At 37.3% G+C, this 19,214-nt stretch overlaps 1 protein-coding gene across 6 annotated transcripts in view; it reads right to left on the bottom strand.

Moving 5' to 3' along the window:
- Positions 1–19,214, bottom strand: part of EXOC6B (exocyst complex component 6B) — a 663,192-nt gene that overhangs the window by 535,457 nt on the left and 108,521 nt on the right. For all 6 annotated transcript variants that reach the window (XM_017521918.1, XM_017521917.2, XM_037736122.1 and 3 more), the window contains exon 6: positions 11,274–11,478. In XM_017521918.1, the coding sequence (XP_017377407.1) occupies positions 11,274–11,478 (205 nt within the window). The remainder of the gene's footprint in view (positions 1–11,273; positions 11,479–19,214) is intronic.

The following is a 19,214-nucleotide window of genomic DNA, read 5'->3' as shown; positions in this document are numbered from 1 at the left end:
TATCAGTTGATCATGTCAATTCACTTTTCCTGAAAAGACCCTCAAGGGATTGATGATTTTGAATCCCTTGACAACATCTAATGTAAGTCTTTGTAATTAACAGCCACACACAAAAAAATGTCATTGATTAACCACTACTGACTTCCCAAATGCAATAGTCTAGAATAAGCAATTCGACAACTTTGTATATATAGTATTAGCCTTGGTTTCTAAATATAGAGCCTGCTATATCTTCTTTGTTTTTCATGAAATATAGACTTTCGTACACTAAAGACTTCTGGGTTACTTGAGGCTCATTTCTACATGTCCACATGGCACAACAATACGGAGAAAGCTGCTGAGCATGTCAGGTACTCGGTCAACTTAAATTCTTTTGTAGCTTAAATTGTGTCCCCTAAAAATATTTGTTGAAGTACTAATTCCTAATTCCCGTGAATGTGATCTTATTTGGAAGTAGGGTCTTTGCAGATGTAATAAAGTTAAATGAGGTCTTCAGGGCAGGCCTTATCCAATATTACTAGCATATTTAAAAGAAGAGGCTGAGCACGGTAGCTCACACTTGTAATCCCAATTCTTTGGGAGGCTGAGGCAGGAGGATGGTTTGAGCCCTGGAGTTCAAGACCAGTCTGGGCAACAAAGCAAGACTCCATCTCTGTTGTTTAAAATTAAATTAAATTAAAAACAATAAAAAGAAGAAGAGATACAGACACATAAGGAAAATGCTGTGTGATGAAAGAGGCAGAGATTGGAGTTACGTTGTCATAAATCAAGGAACACAGAGGATTGCTGGCAACAACGATAAGCAAGGAGAAAAGCATGAAACAGATTCTCTGTGAGCACTGAAGAAGGAACCAATCCAGCCTATCTCTGGATTTTAGATTTCTAGGCTCCAGAACTGTGAGTGAATAAATTTCTGTTGTTTTTTAAAAGCCACCTAGTTTGTAGTACCTTGTTATAGCAGCCCTAGAAAATTAATACATCTACCAAGAAATAGAACTATCAACTGAGGGATCAAGGTTTAAAAGAGAAAAATCTTAACAGCAACATAGTTTAGCTTATAAAAAATACCATTATGAATATGAAGTTGAATAGGTTAGTCAATATTTTATAAATAACTTTTATTCTACTTCTCATTAATATCTCAGAAAACAGAACTAGATGGATAAAAAAAAAATTTTTAACAGGATTGCTTACAAAAATAAAATACAAACTAGCAAGTCTTCTCTGGGATCAATACAATGTTCTACAGCCTTTTTTTATGTTTTATTTTATATGGATTTTCGCCCTTGTTGCCCAGGCTGGAGCGCAGTAGTGCCATCTCAACTCACTGCAACCTCTGCCTCCTGGTTTCAAGCGATTCTCCTGCCTCAGCCTCCTGAGTAGCTGGGATTACAGGCACCCACCACCACACCCAGATAAATTTTTTTGCATTTTTAGTAGAGACGGGGTTTCGCCATGTTGGCCAGGCTGATCTCGAAATCCTGACCTCAAGTGATCCAGCCACCTCAGCCTTCCAAAGTGCTGGGATTACAGGTGTGAGCCACTGCACCCAGCCCCCATTCCCCTCTTTATTTTCTGCATAGCAAATATCACCATCTGACATACTGTATAGTAACTTGTTTTTAACATATACTCAATAACTATGTGTTGATTGAAAGAATAAATGAAGAAAGATAATCATTCGTACATAGAATAAGTTAACAAGGTGAAAGTGTTAATTAAGCATACTATATGATTACTAATAAGTTCCTTACTCCTTTTCTATTATTCCTGCTTCTCTTTTACAACTTTCACTATACTAGAAGTGTACAGAATTTTCCTCTTCCTTTTTCAGCATATTCTTTATCAATTAAGATCACTTCACATGAGATGAAGCTTCCTTTTAGTAACCAACCCACTCAAAACTATACGATGATCCTTGGAAAAAAGAGGCACTCACTAGGATTTAGTGGCTGACTGCAATCCAGCTGCATATTTCTCCCTGTGTAAAATATTCTACAAAAGCCCAAGAAAGGAAACTAACTGGAATCTTAGGTTTCAAACTTCTTTTACATGAAGTCAATACTCATATCCTCAGGGCAAATCCTATTTGACCCAACTAAAACTCTAGGAGAGAGAAAAACAGATTATCAGCTCCCTTAAACTATCCTTAAAGAAGATTAAGTCAAAATTACAGTTTAGAAATAAGTATCTCTGTGACTGAAACACTGAGTTTTAATACCAGAGGAAAATGAAGAAATTGTATGAAATTAAATAAAAGCTCAAAAATGGTAACCAAAAGCTCCAGCATTTTCTCTTTCAGTTCCCTATATATTCCCTGCCCCCACTTCAAAAGAAGGAAAAGAAGAAGCAATCTGAGTTAACAAAGAAACCTAACATATCACAGAAAACACTTAAAAGCAAAACAGACTCAGACGGGTCTCACCTGGAAAACTAGAATATCTCCATATGTATAAGGCTTGCAATTTTTTAAAGAGAGTTCATAAAAGCACATTCTGAATAATAAAATGTATTTATTTTCCTAATCCAGGATCTGCTGTGTGTAGTTATTTTCTTCGCCTGTGAAGTTGTTTAAATTATGCCTCTCCACCTCAAGTATAATCTAGATGACAACAAAATCTTACAGTGAATCCCCAAAGCCATCTTTTGAGCTATTCTGAAAAATAAAAGGCAATCCATGGGATCAAACAATACTTTATTCTCTAGAGCAGAAAGTCAACATGATGAGATACATCAAAGTTTGGTGGGGTTACTTAAATCCATAAATCAATATTATTGTGGCTGCTTCGTACTGCTATTTAGTACCCATTCTACATTTTGTAATCCTTAATTTGATACCTGTTCTCTCTGATTCACCCATGAATTAGAAACCTGGTTTACTTCCCTGTTAACCTACTTACCTTCCTCTTCCCACAAACTTTTCTTCCTTTTTGCTTTTTTTTTTCTCTTGTGCCACTCATCCTTACTACTATAAATTTCTTACCCCTTCTGCTTTCCTAAAAAATATATATATAAATCCCTTTAAAAAACTGAAGGTTTCTCTATCCTGTCATAAAAGCAGAGCGAGGAAGTGTGACATAAGATACTAATGTTGTCTATATTGCCTTTGAGGGAGTGTTGATCTATGCCTATGATATAAATGCATATTTCTTTCTGAAAGAATATCCTAAGGAGATCTTGAATCTAAAAGCTCTGGATACAAATTTTCTGCTTTGAAAAGAGCTTTCTTGCTTCAAGAATGAACTGGCAGGGCATGATAGCTCATGCCTGCAATCCCAGCACTTTAAAAGAGGCACTTGGGGGTGGATCATTTGAGGTCAGAAGTTTGAGACCAGCCTGGCCAACATGGTGAAACCCGATCTCTACTAAAAATACAAAAATTAGCCAGGCATGGTGGTGGGAGCCTGTACTCCCAGCTACTCAGGAAACCAAGGCAGGAGAGTCACTTGAACCTGGGAGGCAGAAGCTGCAGTGAACTGAGATGTTGCCACAGCACTACAGCCTGGGTGATGCAACAAGACTCAGTCTCAAAAAAATAAAAAATAAAAGAATGAACTTCACAGATCTTATCTCAGTGACTCACAAATCTAGTTTCAGAAGGTAGATAATTCTTCCACCACCATATCTTTGGTCCAAGTTAGATTTTTAAACAAATGTTCAATGAAAATGGAGAACTGACACGGTAAAGCTAACTATTATTTCCATATGGGTTTTGTTGTTATTGTTGTTTAAAGGAAAAAGAAAATAAAAAGACTTTCTTTTGGATTAAAATGTCATAGGAACAAAGGAGTTGCTAAAGAATCCTGCATGTTCCACAGGCTGTGTATATACACATGGCCGGAGTCACCTTTCCTTTTGCAGGCTTGCATATTGCTAAGATAGACAGGTTTCAGCCCTTCCATTTGTAGCAAGACATTTTCTCTGTATGTCATTTGGCAGATGCAGTTGTGGGGCTCTGCCAATTCACCCTGGAGCCCTCCATTTTAATCAGTATCACATAAAGTTTAACACATGCTTTGAAATATGTACCAGATCCAAGGCTTTGCCTGGGGACGGGGGTGGGAATGCTTGCTACAAAAACACATACCATCCCAGCCACTACTCCACAAGCAATTATCTTTCACCTTTGGCTGAACCAGGAGAACTGTCAACACAGGCACACTGCCAACCAGGGGAGAGGTTACGGGGTCAAAGCAGGAAAGATGGCTGGATGCTTTGGTGTTCAATTCGGACATCTGTTAATCTCGCTGGCTGCATGGAAGAAGCATTCTCTTTAGTTAGCGAGACACAGAAAATCACAGCTATAAGAGTAGTAGCTGACAGTGCACTAGAATTTTAGCAAGGCTTTTCCAGTAGTAAACTTCTTATTCTTAGTAAAAGCAAAAGCTCCTGCAGTACGATAGGACAACCATGTATGAAAAGCTAAAGAACTCAGATCAGCAAATTCACATACATCAGGAAACTCCAACTGTGAACTGGGTTGCATAGACAAGAAGACTAAAACAAACCTCATATATTAGAAATAAACACTTATTTTCTTTATCATAAACACAAGTTAAAAATATGTGAAAGTATTCTTAAAGTTTTTTGTTGTTTTTTTTTTTTTAAACAGAGAAACCAAAGTTGCCATTGGTACTTTAAAAAAAAAAAAAGAAAAATTATTAAGGCATAGATGAAATTGTCTCCGTAAGTATCCAAAAATAAATAAATAGGTAAAGCAGAGACTAAGTCAGCATCTCCCTAGCTCCAGGATACAAACCCCCAAACACACACATAGACATAGCTAAGATCTTTCCTAAAATGCCTCTTCTAAAATATATGAACATCGTACCTCTTCCACAAGTAAAATTAATCTCTTATAACAATAATAATAAAAAAAATTATCTTATGTGTCATTTACTATCCATTCCTGAAGGCTGGCCTAGATTTTTGTGTTGAAAGGGGCTCTAAGGCTTAGTCCAGTGCAGTGGGAAGAGTGCCATGCTGAATCACATCTGTCAGGGCTGACACTAATGGACATAACAATACCACTTGTGGCACTTAACTGTTCCACATCAGTTAGACCAATGGCTCTGAAGTTTTAAGGTTATCCAAAAACAAGCTACTGAGATATATATATATATGCTTTTAATGTATATTTTATATATATATATATAATTTTCATCTTAAAAAACAAAGAAACTAAGTTACTCACATTTGATTTGAAAATAACACAGATACCCTTCCTTATTCTCCATATGTCAGTCATGTATCACATATAGAATTCAAGATATACTACACTGAGGAAAGAAAGTGCAGAAGAGTTGACAATAATATTCTCATTTAGTTATTTTCTTTCAGTTTATTGTGCTATGTTGTAGATTATAGGTGCTCAATTAACTAAAATTAGATTATCCAGTTTTAAACGTCTACAAAATGGACAAATGGCCTTAAAATTTTCCTAAAATATTCCTGTGGTTTGTAAATAATACTTGTAATAGCAGCTCATGTAAATGATAAGAAAATAGCAGGGTTAATACCTATCTTCAACTTGATGTGCTAAGACCATTATAATAATGGTCCCCAATGGATCATCCCTCCCTGTGCCCATGTGCCTTTGCAATGTGACGCTGCTGCTTCTTTCATCAAGAGGTAAGAGCCAATTCTCCATCCTCTTGACTCTAAATTGGCTTTGTGACTTGTTTTGGCAAATACAATGTAGTGGACATTGTCAAATTCTGGAGCCTGGGTTTGAAGAAGCACAGCAGTTTGACTTCTCTCCCTCTCTGAACCACACGGCCACCATGTAATGATGAAGCAGTTTAGTCTACTGCAGAATAAGATACCATATGGAGAACAGAGATAACCTATCCAACAACTAATACCAACTGCCAGCCAGGAACATGAGTGATTCCTGGCGAGGCCAGCAGACAAATTCCCTAGCTGTGCCCAGCCTGAAGTGTTATCTATGGTATCACAAAAAATAATAAATCAGTACTCTTTTAAAAAATCTATTAAGCTTAGGGTGGTTTGTTACACATCAATGAATAACTGATACACCTGTTAAGATACCCTGGTCAAATATATCATGTGGTAAACATAATGATCAGATATGACAGAAAAGAACATATAAAATTTGAAATTATCAAGAAGGCTATCTGTACAAGGATTTAAATGTATTATTAACAATGCTCCTCTCTCTAAATGTACATCCTGCCCTAACATACTAGCTAATGAGAGTAGTACATGTGTGTATGATTTATATATATATAAATGGCATACAGCATATTATATATATATGTATATATATATATGTGTGTGTGTATATGTCTGTGTGTATATATATATATATATATATGGGATATATATACACAAAAATATTTTATTGATGGCAGCCCATAATCAAAAAAGTTTGTAACCATTGACTGAACTAATGAGAACAGTACACATATATCATTTATAAATACAGATATTGGGCAGAAATGTTACATTTCTTTTTCAGAAAATTGAAATTTTTAAAGAAAATTTCTAAAAAATTTTTGAATATTCCTAGTAAGCTGCCATGCACTAGGTCATGTAGTAAAGCTGAAAAAAATAATCTCTTCAGGCTTGGCACAGTGGCTCATGCCTTTAATACCAAAACTTTTAGAAGACAAGGTGAGCAGATCACTTGAACTCAGGAGTTCAAGACCAGCCTGGGGAAAAAAAGAGACCTGCCTCTACAAAAAATACAAAAATTAGCCAGGCATGGTAGTGCATGCATGTGGTTTCAGCTACTCAGGAGGCTGAGGTGGAAGGATGGCTTGAGCCAGGGAGGCAGAAGTGCACTCTAGCCTGGGCAACAGAGCCAGACCCTACCTGTCTTAAAATATAAATAAATAAATAAAACCTCTTCAGGTTATTTAGTCCCATCTCTATTTCCAAAAATTAGAAATTCCTAACTATGTCAGAAAGTAAGAGTCTCCATAGTTCTAATATTCTTTTACTAATAGAATGCATCTACAGTTTATAATATTGTATACACTCCACCATCCCACAATATTTTACTTACTACACTAATATCACTACAACTAAGACAGTGATCTCAATCAACTGGTAGAAAGGATGAAAAAGAGCATTAAATCTAATCATTCCCCTTTCTACTTCTAACTTAAAAGCCTCAGGGACCTATATGTAAAGCCTGAATTTCTTAGCAAGGCAGATTTCTATGTTAGATCAATGGTAATATCATTCAAAGAGACAAGAAATAGGAGAAGAAAAAGATGTGGTGGTTTGGTGATAAGGGGAGGAGTACAGTGATAGGGCCAATGAAAGAAAAACCTTGGGCATGTCAAGTGCAAAGTCAAGTCACTGGAGAGGGGAAGGTTGAAAAATAAAGGCAGGAGAAACAGGAATTAACTGACAGAACAAGGAATTGACACTGAGCACAGGTGGAAGAAATAGCCTTAACCAGAAGGAATCACCTCTTCCTCTAAGAATGGAATTAAAGCAATCAAGAATGGTGGAGATGGACAGTTAAGGAACAAGAGTGCCGAAAGCCAAGAGAATATCTGCCTAATAGCCTTCAGTTTCTCTATAGCATTGGTTAAGCGACAAGGTTACCCATAAAGAAAAAGGGGCATTATCTCTGTGAAAAAGGAGGAAAACTCTTCACCAAAGTAAAATGCCTTTTCATGTCACACTGAATAGTATTGAATACCAATTTTAAGCTTACTCATACTATGTTATCTCTAGCTATTTCAGATCAAAATTAGAACTTTTTCATTGTTATCTTGCCCTTCTCTATTTCTTCTGTACTAACTGTACAACAGCAATAAGGAGAAAGAAAAAGTAAATGACAAAAGCATGAGAAGTTATAGCTAAACCAAAGTCCGAAAGTACAACCTTATCCAATTTTACCACTGCCAACAGCAAAATGCAATATAGGTCAATTTATTCTCTGATACCCATCTATTATCTAACCTATTGCACCACAGAGATTAGAACGCTTGCTTCCTAATACCCATCTATTATCTAAACTTGGCTACTCAGAAAAGTTCACCAAATACCTTGAACCTATTTGTTAATAGGTTAGTGATGTTAGCATCCATTTTCACTAGTGGTATAAAATTAAACTATAATGTTTACAATTTTATTCAATCTTTTCTACTACATACTCTTCAAAAATCATAAAGAAATTAGAAAAGGAGCATCCCAGAATATACTACTGATTCTGACATTGATATGGACGGACCTTAATAATTTAAAGCACTCTCACAAAGAACATATAATTAGATCTATTTCAGAGAGTGTCTAAATCCCCTAACATTTTACATGCACATGATAATTTTTCCAAAAAGAAGGTTCACGAGTCTCATTATATTCTCAAAAAGTTTATATCCCTAAAATGCTTATGAAATATTGTTACAGATAGCTCCTTTCTTCAAGGTGAATAGAAGGAACTCTGCTTGAAGACCTATCAAGAAAGTCAAACACTACATGCCCCATTAGGCCACAGCCTTCAGTTTAGTAGACTAAGAAGAGCTGAAGTCACTCTGTTGGGAAGAAGGCCGGGCTATTTTTTGGCATTTGCTCTCTTATATGGTTTATTCAGAGGTAAAGGAAAGGTACAAATTAATGACAGACTTTAGCCTAAGTTAAAAAAAAAAAATGTTATACTACTGAAAAAGAGATATTCATTACCCTCAAATCTTCTGGCACAAGGGTAAAATTACCAAATTCAAGGGCAGGATAGCCCTCGAAAGTAGGCTAATACCACCATGGTTCAAGCCAGCTTTTAATGGCACTATACACAAAATCTAAGCTAACAATACAGCTTTCTATATATAGTCATCCCTCAGTATCTACAAGAGATTACTTCCAGGACCTCTCTGCAAATACCAATAACTATGGATGTTCAAGTCCCTCATATAAAGTTATGTAATGTATGCATATAACCTATGTACAACCTCCTTTATATTTTAAATCATCTCTAGATTACCTCTAACACAATGTAAAAACTATGCAAAAAGTTGTTATATTGTATTGCTTTTATTTGTATTATTTTGTTATATCTTTTTTTTGTTTGTTTGTTTGTTTGAGAAGGAGTTTCACTTCTGTTGATCAGTCTGGAGTGCAGTGATGCAATCTCAGCTTACTGCAACGTTCGCGTCTCAGATTCAAGTTATTCTCCTGCCTCATCCTCCCAAAAAACAAATTAAATGAACCAAAAAATACATAAATATATAAATTAGATTTATGGAATACATTATTTCTCTTCTCTCACCCCAACTCAGTATCAGTAAAGAAACACTGATCTTTTAAACTTAATGGTCATAAAATATATGTGTGCTTTTTCATTGAAGTCAGGTTCAAAATATTTCAGAAGTATATGTAATACAAATAATTTTTTAAAGCAAGCAGAAAAAAAAAATGTTTAAAAATGAGATCCCACCTCACCCATAGACCATTCATTTATTCAAAAGAGTAAGAAGCAAAAAATGGTACAAATATACAAATATCAAAATCAAGAAGAGAAAAGAAAGTAAATCCAGGAATGCCAGACCAACTTCTTTGACTACAAAGACCATACTTTGCATGTTTTTGCATAATGTCGAGCATACAAGAGGCTTCAACAATATTTCTTTTACATGGTGGTCAATACACAGCCTATGTGAACTCAGTCATTAGTTCTGGGCCAGATCTAAGTCAAAAGATGTTCTATACCAAATGCAGCTTCCATAAAGGCTTTGTACTATATTCTCCTATAAGTTAAAAGCTTAGCAAAAACTTAGCCAGCCACAGCAAAGAATTATCTTTGAAGATACCTTCATTCCTGTAATCAAAATGTGTACCCAGTTAATGTAAAGGTATATTGTCACTGATTAATTTTGTTTGGTTCACCACTATAAAAAATGAAATCATATAATTATTTCTATCAGGTTTACCATCTAGTTTTAAACTCTGCACTTTGTAAAGTATAACACTGACAAAATTTAAAAGAAGAAAGAGGAAATATCTGTCTTCCCTTAGGAAAGGGTAACTGGCAAATCTCTTTTGGAGGATCAAATAGATATTACAGATCAAATAGACATCTGAATAGATTATCAAGGCTATTGAGACCTAAAATACGATTTGAAATATAATCTATTCCCTCATTCCTCACAGAATGATAAAAACTACAAATAATCTATTCAAGAATATACCAAAAAGTTCTTTCCACGAACAACTGAATCTTGTTTTTTGTTGCTGTAGGCTACATCATCAGGTATACTAAAAATATTTAATAAAATCAATGTGACAAATTTCAAGTAAGCAAGTACCACTGTAAAACATTACTGATCTTTCATTCATAATTTAAAAAAAGAAATTTAGATATTCCTCATGACCGGTGACTTAGGGATGAAAAATTTTTTAACAAATGTAAATACTGCTAACATATTTATTAATTTATATTCTGTTAATAAATCTTTTTGTGTGATCATAATTCAAAGCATTTCCCAATAGGCCTTTTTTTTTACTGACACCTATTAATATCAGAAATATGTACATATTGAGGAGGGAGACCCAGGCATCTGGGATTCTCTCCCCCTCTGTCATCCACTGTGCATCTCAATAAAAGAGAGAACAGGCCAGCTGGCACCTCCTGAGTCTCCTTCCTGAAAACAACAGGCTAGGTCTTGGGGAAGCTCTCCAGAAGGCACTATTTTACTTAAAACAAGATCAAACCAGAAATCTTTTCACATGTAAGTCCTAAAACTATGAACCTAAGATTCTTCCACGTGTAACATATAAAGTATAAGCCTATATAAAGGCTGAACCTCCCTCTGTTAAATGAGCTTGGCTATTAGGCACCTATGCCTTGCTCCCAGCTGAAATAAATTCCTTCCTCCTGTATTTGGTGTCTGAGAGATCCTTTACCACATCTGCTCCTGCTACAATATAACATGCTGTCTTGCTTACATACTAAATAATCAGCCAAAGACACATGCAGTACAATTTAGGTTATTAACTAGGAGAACTTTAAAACATCTTGAACTTCAAATTCTATGTAAAGTCAAGGAAACTGTAGAAACAATAGAAAAATTTCTTCATAACCTCAATGTAAACCCCATGACAATTAATCAATATTTACTGAACATCTACAGAGCAAAACAATATAATTGTCCATTGCTCTGTTAAAAAAAAGAAAACATTTTTAATCATGTATTCCCATAAAATAATAAGAAACAACTAGGCACTTGGCAAAGAGAAACCTGTGTTGAACTGAATACTGATAAAGCCACTGGCCAACCTATCAAAAACCCAAGACCTACTTGCTTCATGGCAGTCTCTCCAATTTTGTCTGAATGTTTGCGGATGCTCTCCAGAAAGTCTTTGAGATCAGACATAGAAACATCTTTTATTTCTTCTCGAAGCTTGGGGATGTTGTCCACCATCACCTTGCAGAATCGATAGTGGCTTACTTGAGGCAGGTAGGTATGCTCTAGATGTTCCAGAGTTTTCAGTGCAGGATAATGCCTACAAAAGGAATTGATCACCTTTAGCTCACTCAGTCTTCTTTCGGTTAGGCAAAATGTCTAGCCTGAATTGGTTTTCACTTTGGCACTAAGACAAATCCAGCATTAAGTTTTAACGAGAACATCATTGAAAAGAATCTCAAATTATTAAAAATTAACACATACCTTAAAAGACTGGAAAATTATAATCAAAAAAGGTTTTATCCAAAGAATGCATGACACTTAAAATAGCTACCAATAAAATTAATGACATGAGAAATAAAAGGGGCCAGGTGTGGTGGATCATGCCTGTAATCACAGCACTTTGGGAGGCCAAGACAGGGGGATCACTTGAGGCCAAGAGTTCGAGACGAGCCTGGTCAACACAGTGAAACCCCATCTCTACTAAAAATACAAATATTAGTCAGGCATGGTGGTGCAAGCCTGTAATCTCAGCTACTCCGGAAGCTGAGGCACAAGAATCACTTGAACCCAAGAGGTGGAGGTTTCAGGGAGCCAAGATCACACCACTGCACTCCATCCTGGGTGATGAAGTAAGACTCAGTCTTAAAAAATAAAATAAAATGAAAAGAAATAAAGAATTATCATCTCAATGTCAAAAAAAATTCATCCTATAAAATGAAGTATTCAAGGCTAGACTTCCAACTATGGCACACAGAAAAGCTGGGCAAATCTTCTATCCAAAGAAAACAAATGTAAACTATCCAAAACTATTTCAGGGCTCTGGAAACTGAAGAAAAGAAAACAACAAATCAAGAAGTGTTTATTCATAATAACTGCTCAACAGTGGGACTCTGTAGCTTTCTTGCCTGGGGCTACTTCCATCACCCTCCCCCTCTAATTCCTCTGCCCCTGGTCATTGGCCATGGCTAGTCATGAAAACCAACAGCTTTGCTGACATGAGGAGCTGACATAATTTGGAGCAGAGGGCAAAAAACTCACATTGAATAATGCTGTTAGTGAAAGTAGTAAACTCAGTAAAAATAAATCAATAAATAAGAGAAGTCTCCAGCTCTATTGGTCAAAAGTTACAATTTGGGTTGGGGCAAACAAAAGACCAAAGGACTAACCAGAAATTTAACAGGAAAGTCATAGAAATAGAAGATCTACAGAAGGGATTGATAAACTCTCTGCAAGTGCTAGCTGGCTGAGAGGCTATGCATACCTGCAGGACACCTGAAAGGGTCTAAGCAGTCCACACATCCCTGGCTGACTAGAAGGCTGTAGACAAGCACGTGGGAAACCTAAGAAGGTAGGTGAAAGTTTAAGCTGACTTTAAAACTGCTTTTAATGTAGTCCCTAACCCACATACAAACTCACTGGCAAAGAGTGGAAATCTTACTGACTCAAGGTTGTTTGAGCGTAACCTCTAACCAATCATTAGCTGACGACTATTTAAAAATCAAAGTGAAATATGATACCTTGCCACATAAACAAGACAGAAAATACCTTGCTAGCAGACCTGCCTTACAAGAAATACTAAAGGACGCTTGAAAGGAAATGACAGCAGATGGTAACTTGAATTCACAGAAAGAAATGAAGAACATGGGAAATAGTAAATATATGCTAAATATAAAAGACGAATAAAGATATTTTTTATCTTTTCTTAACTTCTTTAAAAGATAAGATTTTTTAAAGCAATGATTATAACACTGTATCGTATTTACAAATTATGTTAAGCGTAATATATAACAATAACAGCACAAAAGAGTAGGAAAGAAGTGAAGCTAATTAAAGCAAAACTCTACTATATATTCCACCAAATTTATATCAGCAATGACCTGTGATAAGATGCATATTATAATCCATAGAGCAACCTCTAAAAAAATAAAAAATATGCATCATTTAAAAATCAAAAGAATTCAAATAGCATACTACAATATATTTAACACAAAAGAAGGCAGTAAAAGAGCAACAAAAACAAAAGACATGAAAAATATAGAAAACAAGAACAAAATCCAACCATATCAATAATTACATTAAATGTGAATGGGCTAAGCACTCCAGTTGGATGGCCAACACTATCAGGACTTAAAAATCATGATCCAACTAAATATTGTCCACAAGAAAAACACTTACATTCAAAGGTAAAAATAAGTCGAAAGTAAAAGGTGAAAGAAGATAAACCATACAAAAAATCACCATAAGGCTGGGTGTGGTGGCTCACACCTGTAATGCCAACACTTTGGGAGGTCAAGGTGGGCAGATCACTTGAGCTAAGGAGTTTGAGATCTACCTGGTCAACAAGGCAAAACCTCATCTCTACCAAAAAAATTACAAAAAATTAGCCAGGTGTGGTGGCACGCACCTGTAGTCCCAACTACTTGGGAAGCTGAGGTGGGAGGATCAGTTAAACCTGGGTGGGCGGAGGTTGCAGTGAGCTGAGATCAGGCCACCACACTCTAGCCTGGATAACAGAGTAAGACCCGTCACAATAAATAAATAAATAAATAAATAAATAAATAAATAAAGGAACCACAAAGGAGCTGAAATGGCTGTACTAATATGAGATACAAAAGACTTTAAGCCAACATATATTGCTAGTAACACAGAGCGACATTCCATAATAATAAAAGAGATGATATTTGTCTAATAGGAAAGCTTCTGTAAGCATAAGAGGACAAATAAAATTAAGATTAATAAAGCTGAATAGGTAAAAACAAAATAAGTTGTGCAAAAAACCGTAAGAATAAAGAGAAAAACTGGTAAAGCTTATTTGTAATTTGTTCATAAAAGATTAATAGGCTGGGCATGGTAGCGCATACCTGTAATTCCAGCACTTTGGGAGGCCAAGGCCGGTGGATCACTTGAGATCACAAACCTAGGCAACATGGTGAAACCCCTTCTCCACTAAAAACACAAAAATTAGTCAGATATGGTGGCATGCACCTGTAACCCCAGCTACTCAAGAGGCTGAGGCAGGGGAATTGCTTGAACCTGGGAGAAAAAGGTTGCAGTGAGATGAGATGGCACCACTGAACTCCAGCCTGGGTGATGAGTGAGACTCCCATCTCAAAAGAAGAAAAAAAAAAAAAAAAGATTGATAAACTTGAGTTGTTTTTGTAAAAAAAATAAATAAATAAATGAGCAAAGAAAATTGACAAAAGAACCGAAAAGGGCCAACATATATATTTAAAAAAAAAAGTTTTAACTGATATGTGAAAAAATACAAATCAAATTGCCACAGATTTCTTAAAAGATAATGTGTATTATATCAGGGGTTTCAATAAATGGAATTCACAGCCGACTGACAAGTTTCTATTAATGATATAAGTTTTCAATGAATAATTTTAGCAAAACAACTATTTTAAGCAATTGCATTTCAAAAAAAAAAAAAAGATGAGCAATCCAAGATGGCTGATTAGACACAACTCCAGTGCACAACACCCAGTGAGAGAGAGATGCAGAAATCCAGAGATCTCCTAGCTCCAACCGAGGCACCAGGTGCATTTCAACGGGTCTGGTCTGACGGTGAGCAAAGCCCACTCAGGGCAGATGAGACGGGGAGGGGTGCTGCTTCACCCAGAAAGTTTATCTGACCAGCGAGTCGGAGGCTCCCTCTCTGGGGCTCCAGTCCAGATACAGCGCTTCCCCCAAAGCCTCAGCAATACAAAGAACAGAGGATCTTTGCCAGTCAAGCGCTGGGAATTACAAGCACAGAGTTGTATAAGAGCCTGTGGACTGAGCTATCGCCCCCTCCCCCCACCCAGAGAGAGAGGGAGCTATAAGTGGGAACAGCTGGGCGGGCCCCTACCCCATGACCGGAAAGAGAGGAAGCTGAACGGGGGGAGACAGTCAGGTGTGGCTGGGCAGGTCCCTATCCTCCCACACAAACCCCAGAGGGATGAGGCTCTGACTCTAGTGGGTTGTGCAGCCAGTGCCACAGTCTGAGATGAACGCTGAATGATCCAGCCCAGTGGAGGAAGGGCACAACCCACCACTAGAGGGGTGCGACTGGGCTACATGTTTTAACAAAAAACACAGGAAGCCTACATAGCAACTGGACGGTGTTCTTGACAACCCAGCAGCCCTACAAGTCAGCGGAAGAGGCGGGCCTAATCTCCCAGTATAAACAAAAAAGACACAGGAAGCTTCCCTAGTAACCTGAAGGAGTCCCTAGAAACCCAGTAGCACCTCCACAGGCAGAAAAGCGACTTCATCAAGCAGCTCCCTGACACCACAGCCAGGTAAATCCGCAAAGACGGGAAAAAAACAGTGCAAAAAAGATGAAAGTATCAAAGACCAGAACACCTGTTCTCCTTCAAGGGATCACAACTCCTCAACAACACAGGATCACAACTTGACCAAGGAGTGTGAGGAATTGACAGAAACAGGCTTCAGAAGGTGGATAATAACAAACTTTCTGAGCTAAAGGAACACGTTCTAACTCAATGCAAAGAAACCAAAACCTTGAAAAAAGGTTAGACGAAATGCCTACTAGAATAATCAGCTTAGAGAAGAACATAAATGACTTGATGGAGTTGAAAAACACAGCACAAGAACTATGTGAAGCAAACACAAGTTTTAATAGCCGAACTGCTCAAGCAGAAGAAAGGATATCAAAGACTGAAGATCAACTCAATGAAATAAAAAGAGAAGGCAAGACAAGAGAAAAAAGAGTGAAAAGAAATGAACAAAGCCTCCAAGAAATGCGGGATTATGTGAAAAGACTTAATCTATGCTTGACCGATGTACCTGAATATGATGGGGAGAATGAATCCAAGCTGGAAAACACGCTCCAGGATATTATCCAAGAGAACTTCCCAAGCCTAGCAAGGCAGTCCAAATTTCAAATTCAAGAAATACAGAGAACTCCACAAAGATATTCCTCAAGAAGAGCAACCCCAAGGCACATAATCGTCAGATTCACCAGGATTCAAATGAAGGAAAAAATGCTAAGGGCAGCCAGAGAGCAAGGTCAGGTCACCCACAGAGGGAAGCCAATCAGACTCACAGCAGATCTCTCAGCAGAAACCCTACCAGCCAGAAGAGAGTGGGGTCCAATATTCAACATCCTTAAAGAAAAGAACTTTCAACCCAGAATCTCATATCCAGCCAAAGTAAGCTTCGTAAGTGAAGGAGAAATAAAATCCTTTACGGACAAGCAATTATTGTGAGATTTTGTCACCACCAGACCTGCCCTACAAGAGCTCCTGAAAGAAACACTAAGCATGGAAAGGAACAAGTACAAGTCACTGCAAAAGCACACCAGCTGACAAAGACCAAAAATGCAATGAAGAAAATGAGTCAACTAATGGGAAAGAAAACCAGACAGTAACAAAATGGCAGGATCAAATCCACATATAACAATATTAACATTGAAGGTAAATGGCCTAAACACCCCAATCAAAAGACATGGACTGGCAAACTGGATAAAAAGTCAGAACCCTTCGGTGTGCTGTATTCAGGAAACTCATCTCACATACAAAGACACACATAGACTCAAAATAAAGGGATGGAAGAAGATTTACCAAGCAAATGGGAGAACAAAAAAAAAGCAGGGGTTGCAATCCTAGTCTCCAATAAAATGGACTTCAAACCAACAAAGATCAAAAGAGACAAAGAAGGACACTACATAATGGTAAAAGGATCAATCCAACAGGAAGAGCTAACTATCCTAAATATATATGCCCCCAACACAGGAGCACCCAGATACATAAAGCAAGTTCTTAACGACCTAAAACGAGATTTAGACCCCCAAACAATAACATTGGGAGACTTCAACACGCTACTGTCAATATTAGACAGTTTAACGACACAGAAAATTAACAAGCATATCCAGGACTTGAATGCAGAGCTGGACCAAGTGGACCTAATACACATATATAGAACACTCCACCCCAAATCCACAGAACATACATTTTTCTCAACACCACATTACACTTACTCTAAAATTGACCACATCATTGGAAGCAAATCACTCCTCAGCAAATGCAAAAGAACAGAAATCATAACAATCAGTCTATTAGACCACAGCACAATCAGACTAGAACTCAGGATCAAGAAACATACTTAAACCTGCACAATCACTTGGAAACTGAACAACTTGTTTCTGAGTATCAACTGGGTAAACAATGAAATGAAGGCAGAAATAAAGATGTTCTTCAAAACCAACCAGAATGAAGACACAACTTACCAGAACCTCTGGGACACCTTTAAAGCAGTGTCAAGAGGGAAATTTATAGCAATAAATGCCCACCAGAGAAGAGAGGAAAGATCTAAAATCGACACCCTATCATCAAAATTGAAAGAGCGAGAGGAGCAAGATCGAAAAAACTCAAAAGCTAGCAGAAGAAAAGAAATAACTAACATCAGAGCAGAACTGAAGGAGATAGAGACACAAAAAAACCTTTAAAAAAAATCAATAAACCCAGGAGCTGGTTTTTTGATAAGATCAACAAAATAGACAGACCGCTAGCCAGATTAATAAAAAAGAAAAGGAAGAAGAATCAAATAGATGCAATAAAAAAGGATAAAGGGGATATCACCACTGATCCCACAGAAATACAAACTACCATCAGAGATTACTACAAACAGCTCTACTCACATAAACCAGTAAACCAGGAAGAAATGGATAAATTCCTAGATACTTGTACTCTACCAAGACTAAACCAGGAGGAAGCTGAAACCCTGAATAGACCAATAACAAGGGCTGAAGTAGAGGCAGGAATCAATAGCTCTACTAACCAGAAAAAGTACAGGTCCAGACGGGTTCACAGCCGAATTCTACCAGACGTACAAAGTGGAGCTGGTTCCATTCCTTCTGAAACTGTATCAAACAATACAAAAGGAGGGAATCCTCCCTAACTCATTTTATGAGACCAACATCATCCTAATGCCAAAACCAGGCAGAGACTCAACTAAAAGAGAAAACTTCAGGCCAATATCAATGATGAACATCGACAAAAAAAAATCTTCAATAAAATACTGGCAAACAGCTTGCAACAGCATATCAAGAAGCTTAACCCTCACGGCCAAGTAGGCTTCATCCCAGGGATGCAAGGCTGGTTCAACATATGCAAATCCAAGATGGAGAGAGATCCAAGATGGCTGATCACTAGCAGCTCGGGATTGTAGCTCCCACTGAAAGAGCAGAGAACGAGAGGACGCCACACTTTCAGATCAATTTTTGTTGATCCAGGAGATTCCCAGCGGAGGAGCCCCAAGTGTCGCCAGCGCAACTCTTGAGGCCGGTGAGGCAGTTTTGCCACTGCCTTGGAGCGGCGGTTCTTGGTGCAGAGTCAGAAAAGCACCATCAATCTTAAAGCCGCTGTTTTGGTGGGCACAGCAGGTTGCTCATATTTTAGCACCGGGAATCAACAAGTTGGACGTCCATTCAGAAACCCAACTATAAAGACGGTAATTATAAAGACCACAGATGGATAAATTTATAACGAAGGGAAGAAACCAGCCTAAAAAGGCTGAGAATACCCAAAATCAGAATGCCTCCGCCTCTACAGGGGATCACAGTTCCTCATCAGCAACGGAACAAGGCCTGATGGAGAAAGACTGTGTTCCATTAGCAGAAGCAGGCTTTAAAAAGCGGATGATAAGAAACTTCTGGGAATTAAAAGAATTTGTTCTAACCCAATGCAAAGAAACTAAGAACTTTGAAAAAAGGTTTGACGAAATGTTAACAATAACACACAATTTAGAGAGGAATATAAGTGAATTAATGGAGCTGAAAAATACAACACAAGAACTTTGCAAACTATGCACAAGTTTTAACAGCCAAAT

The sequence above is a fragment of the Cebus imitator genome, unplaced genomic scaffold (assembly GCF_001604975.1).
Source record: "Cebus imitator isolate Cc_AM_T3 unplaced genomic scaffold, Cebus_imitator-1.0 Scaffold23, whole genome shotgun sequence".
Taxonomy (NCBI): Eukaryota; Metazoa; Chordata; class Mammalia; order Primates; family Cebidae; genus Cebus; species Cebus imitator.
Note: the sequence above shows the minus strand (reverse complement) of the source record. Positions and strands in the feature narration are given on the sequence as shown.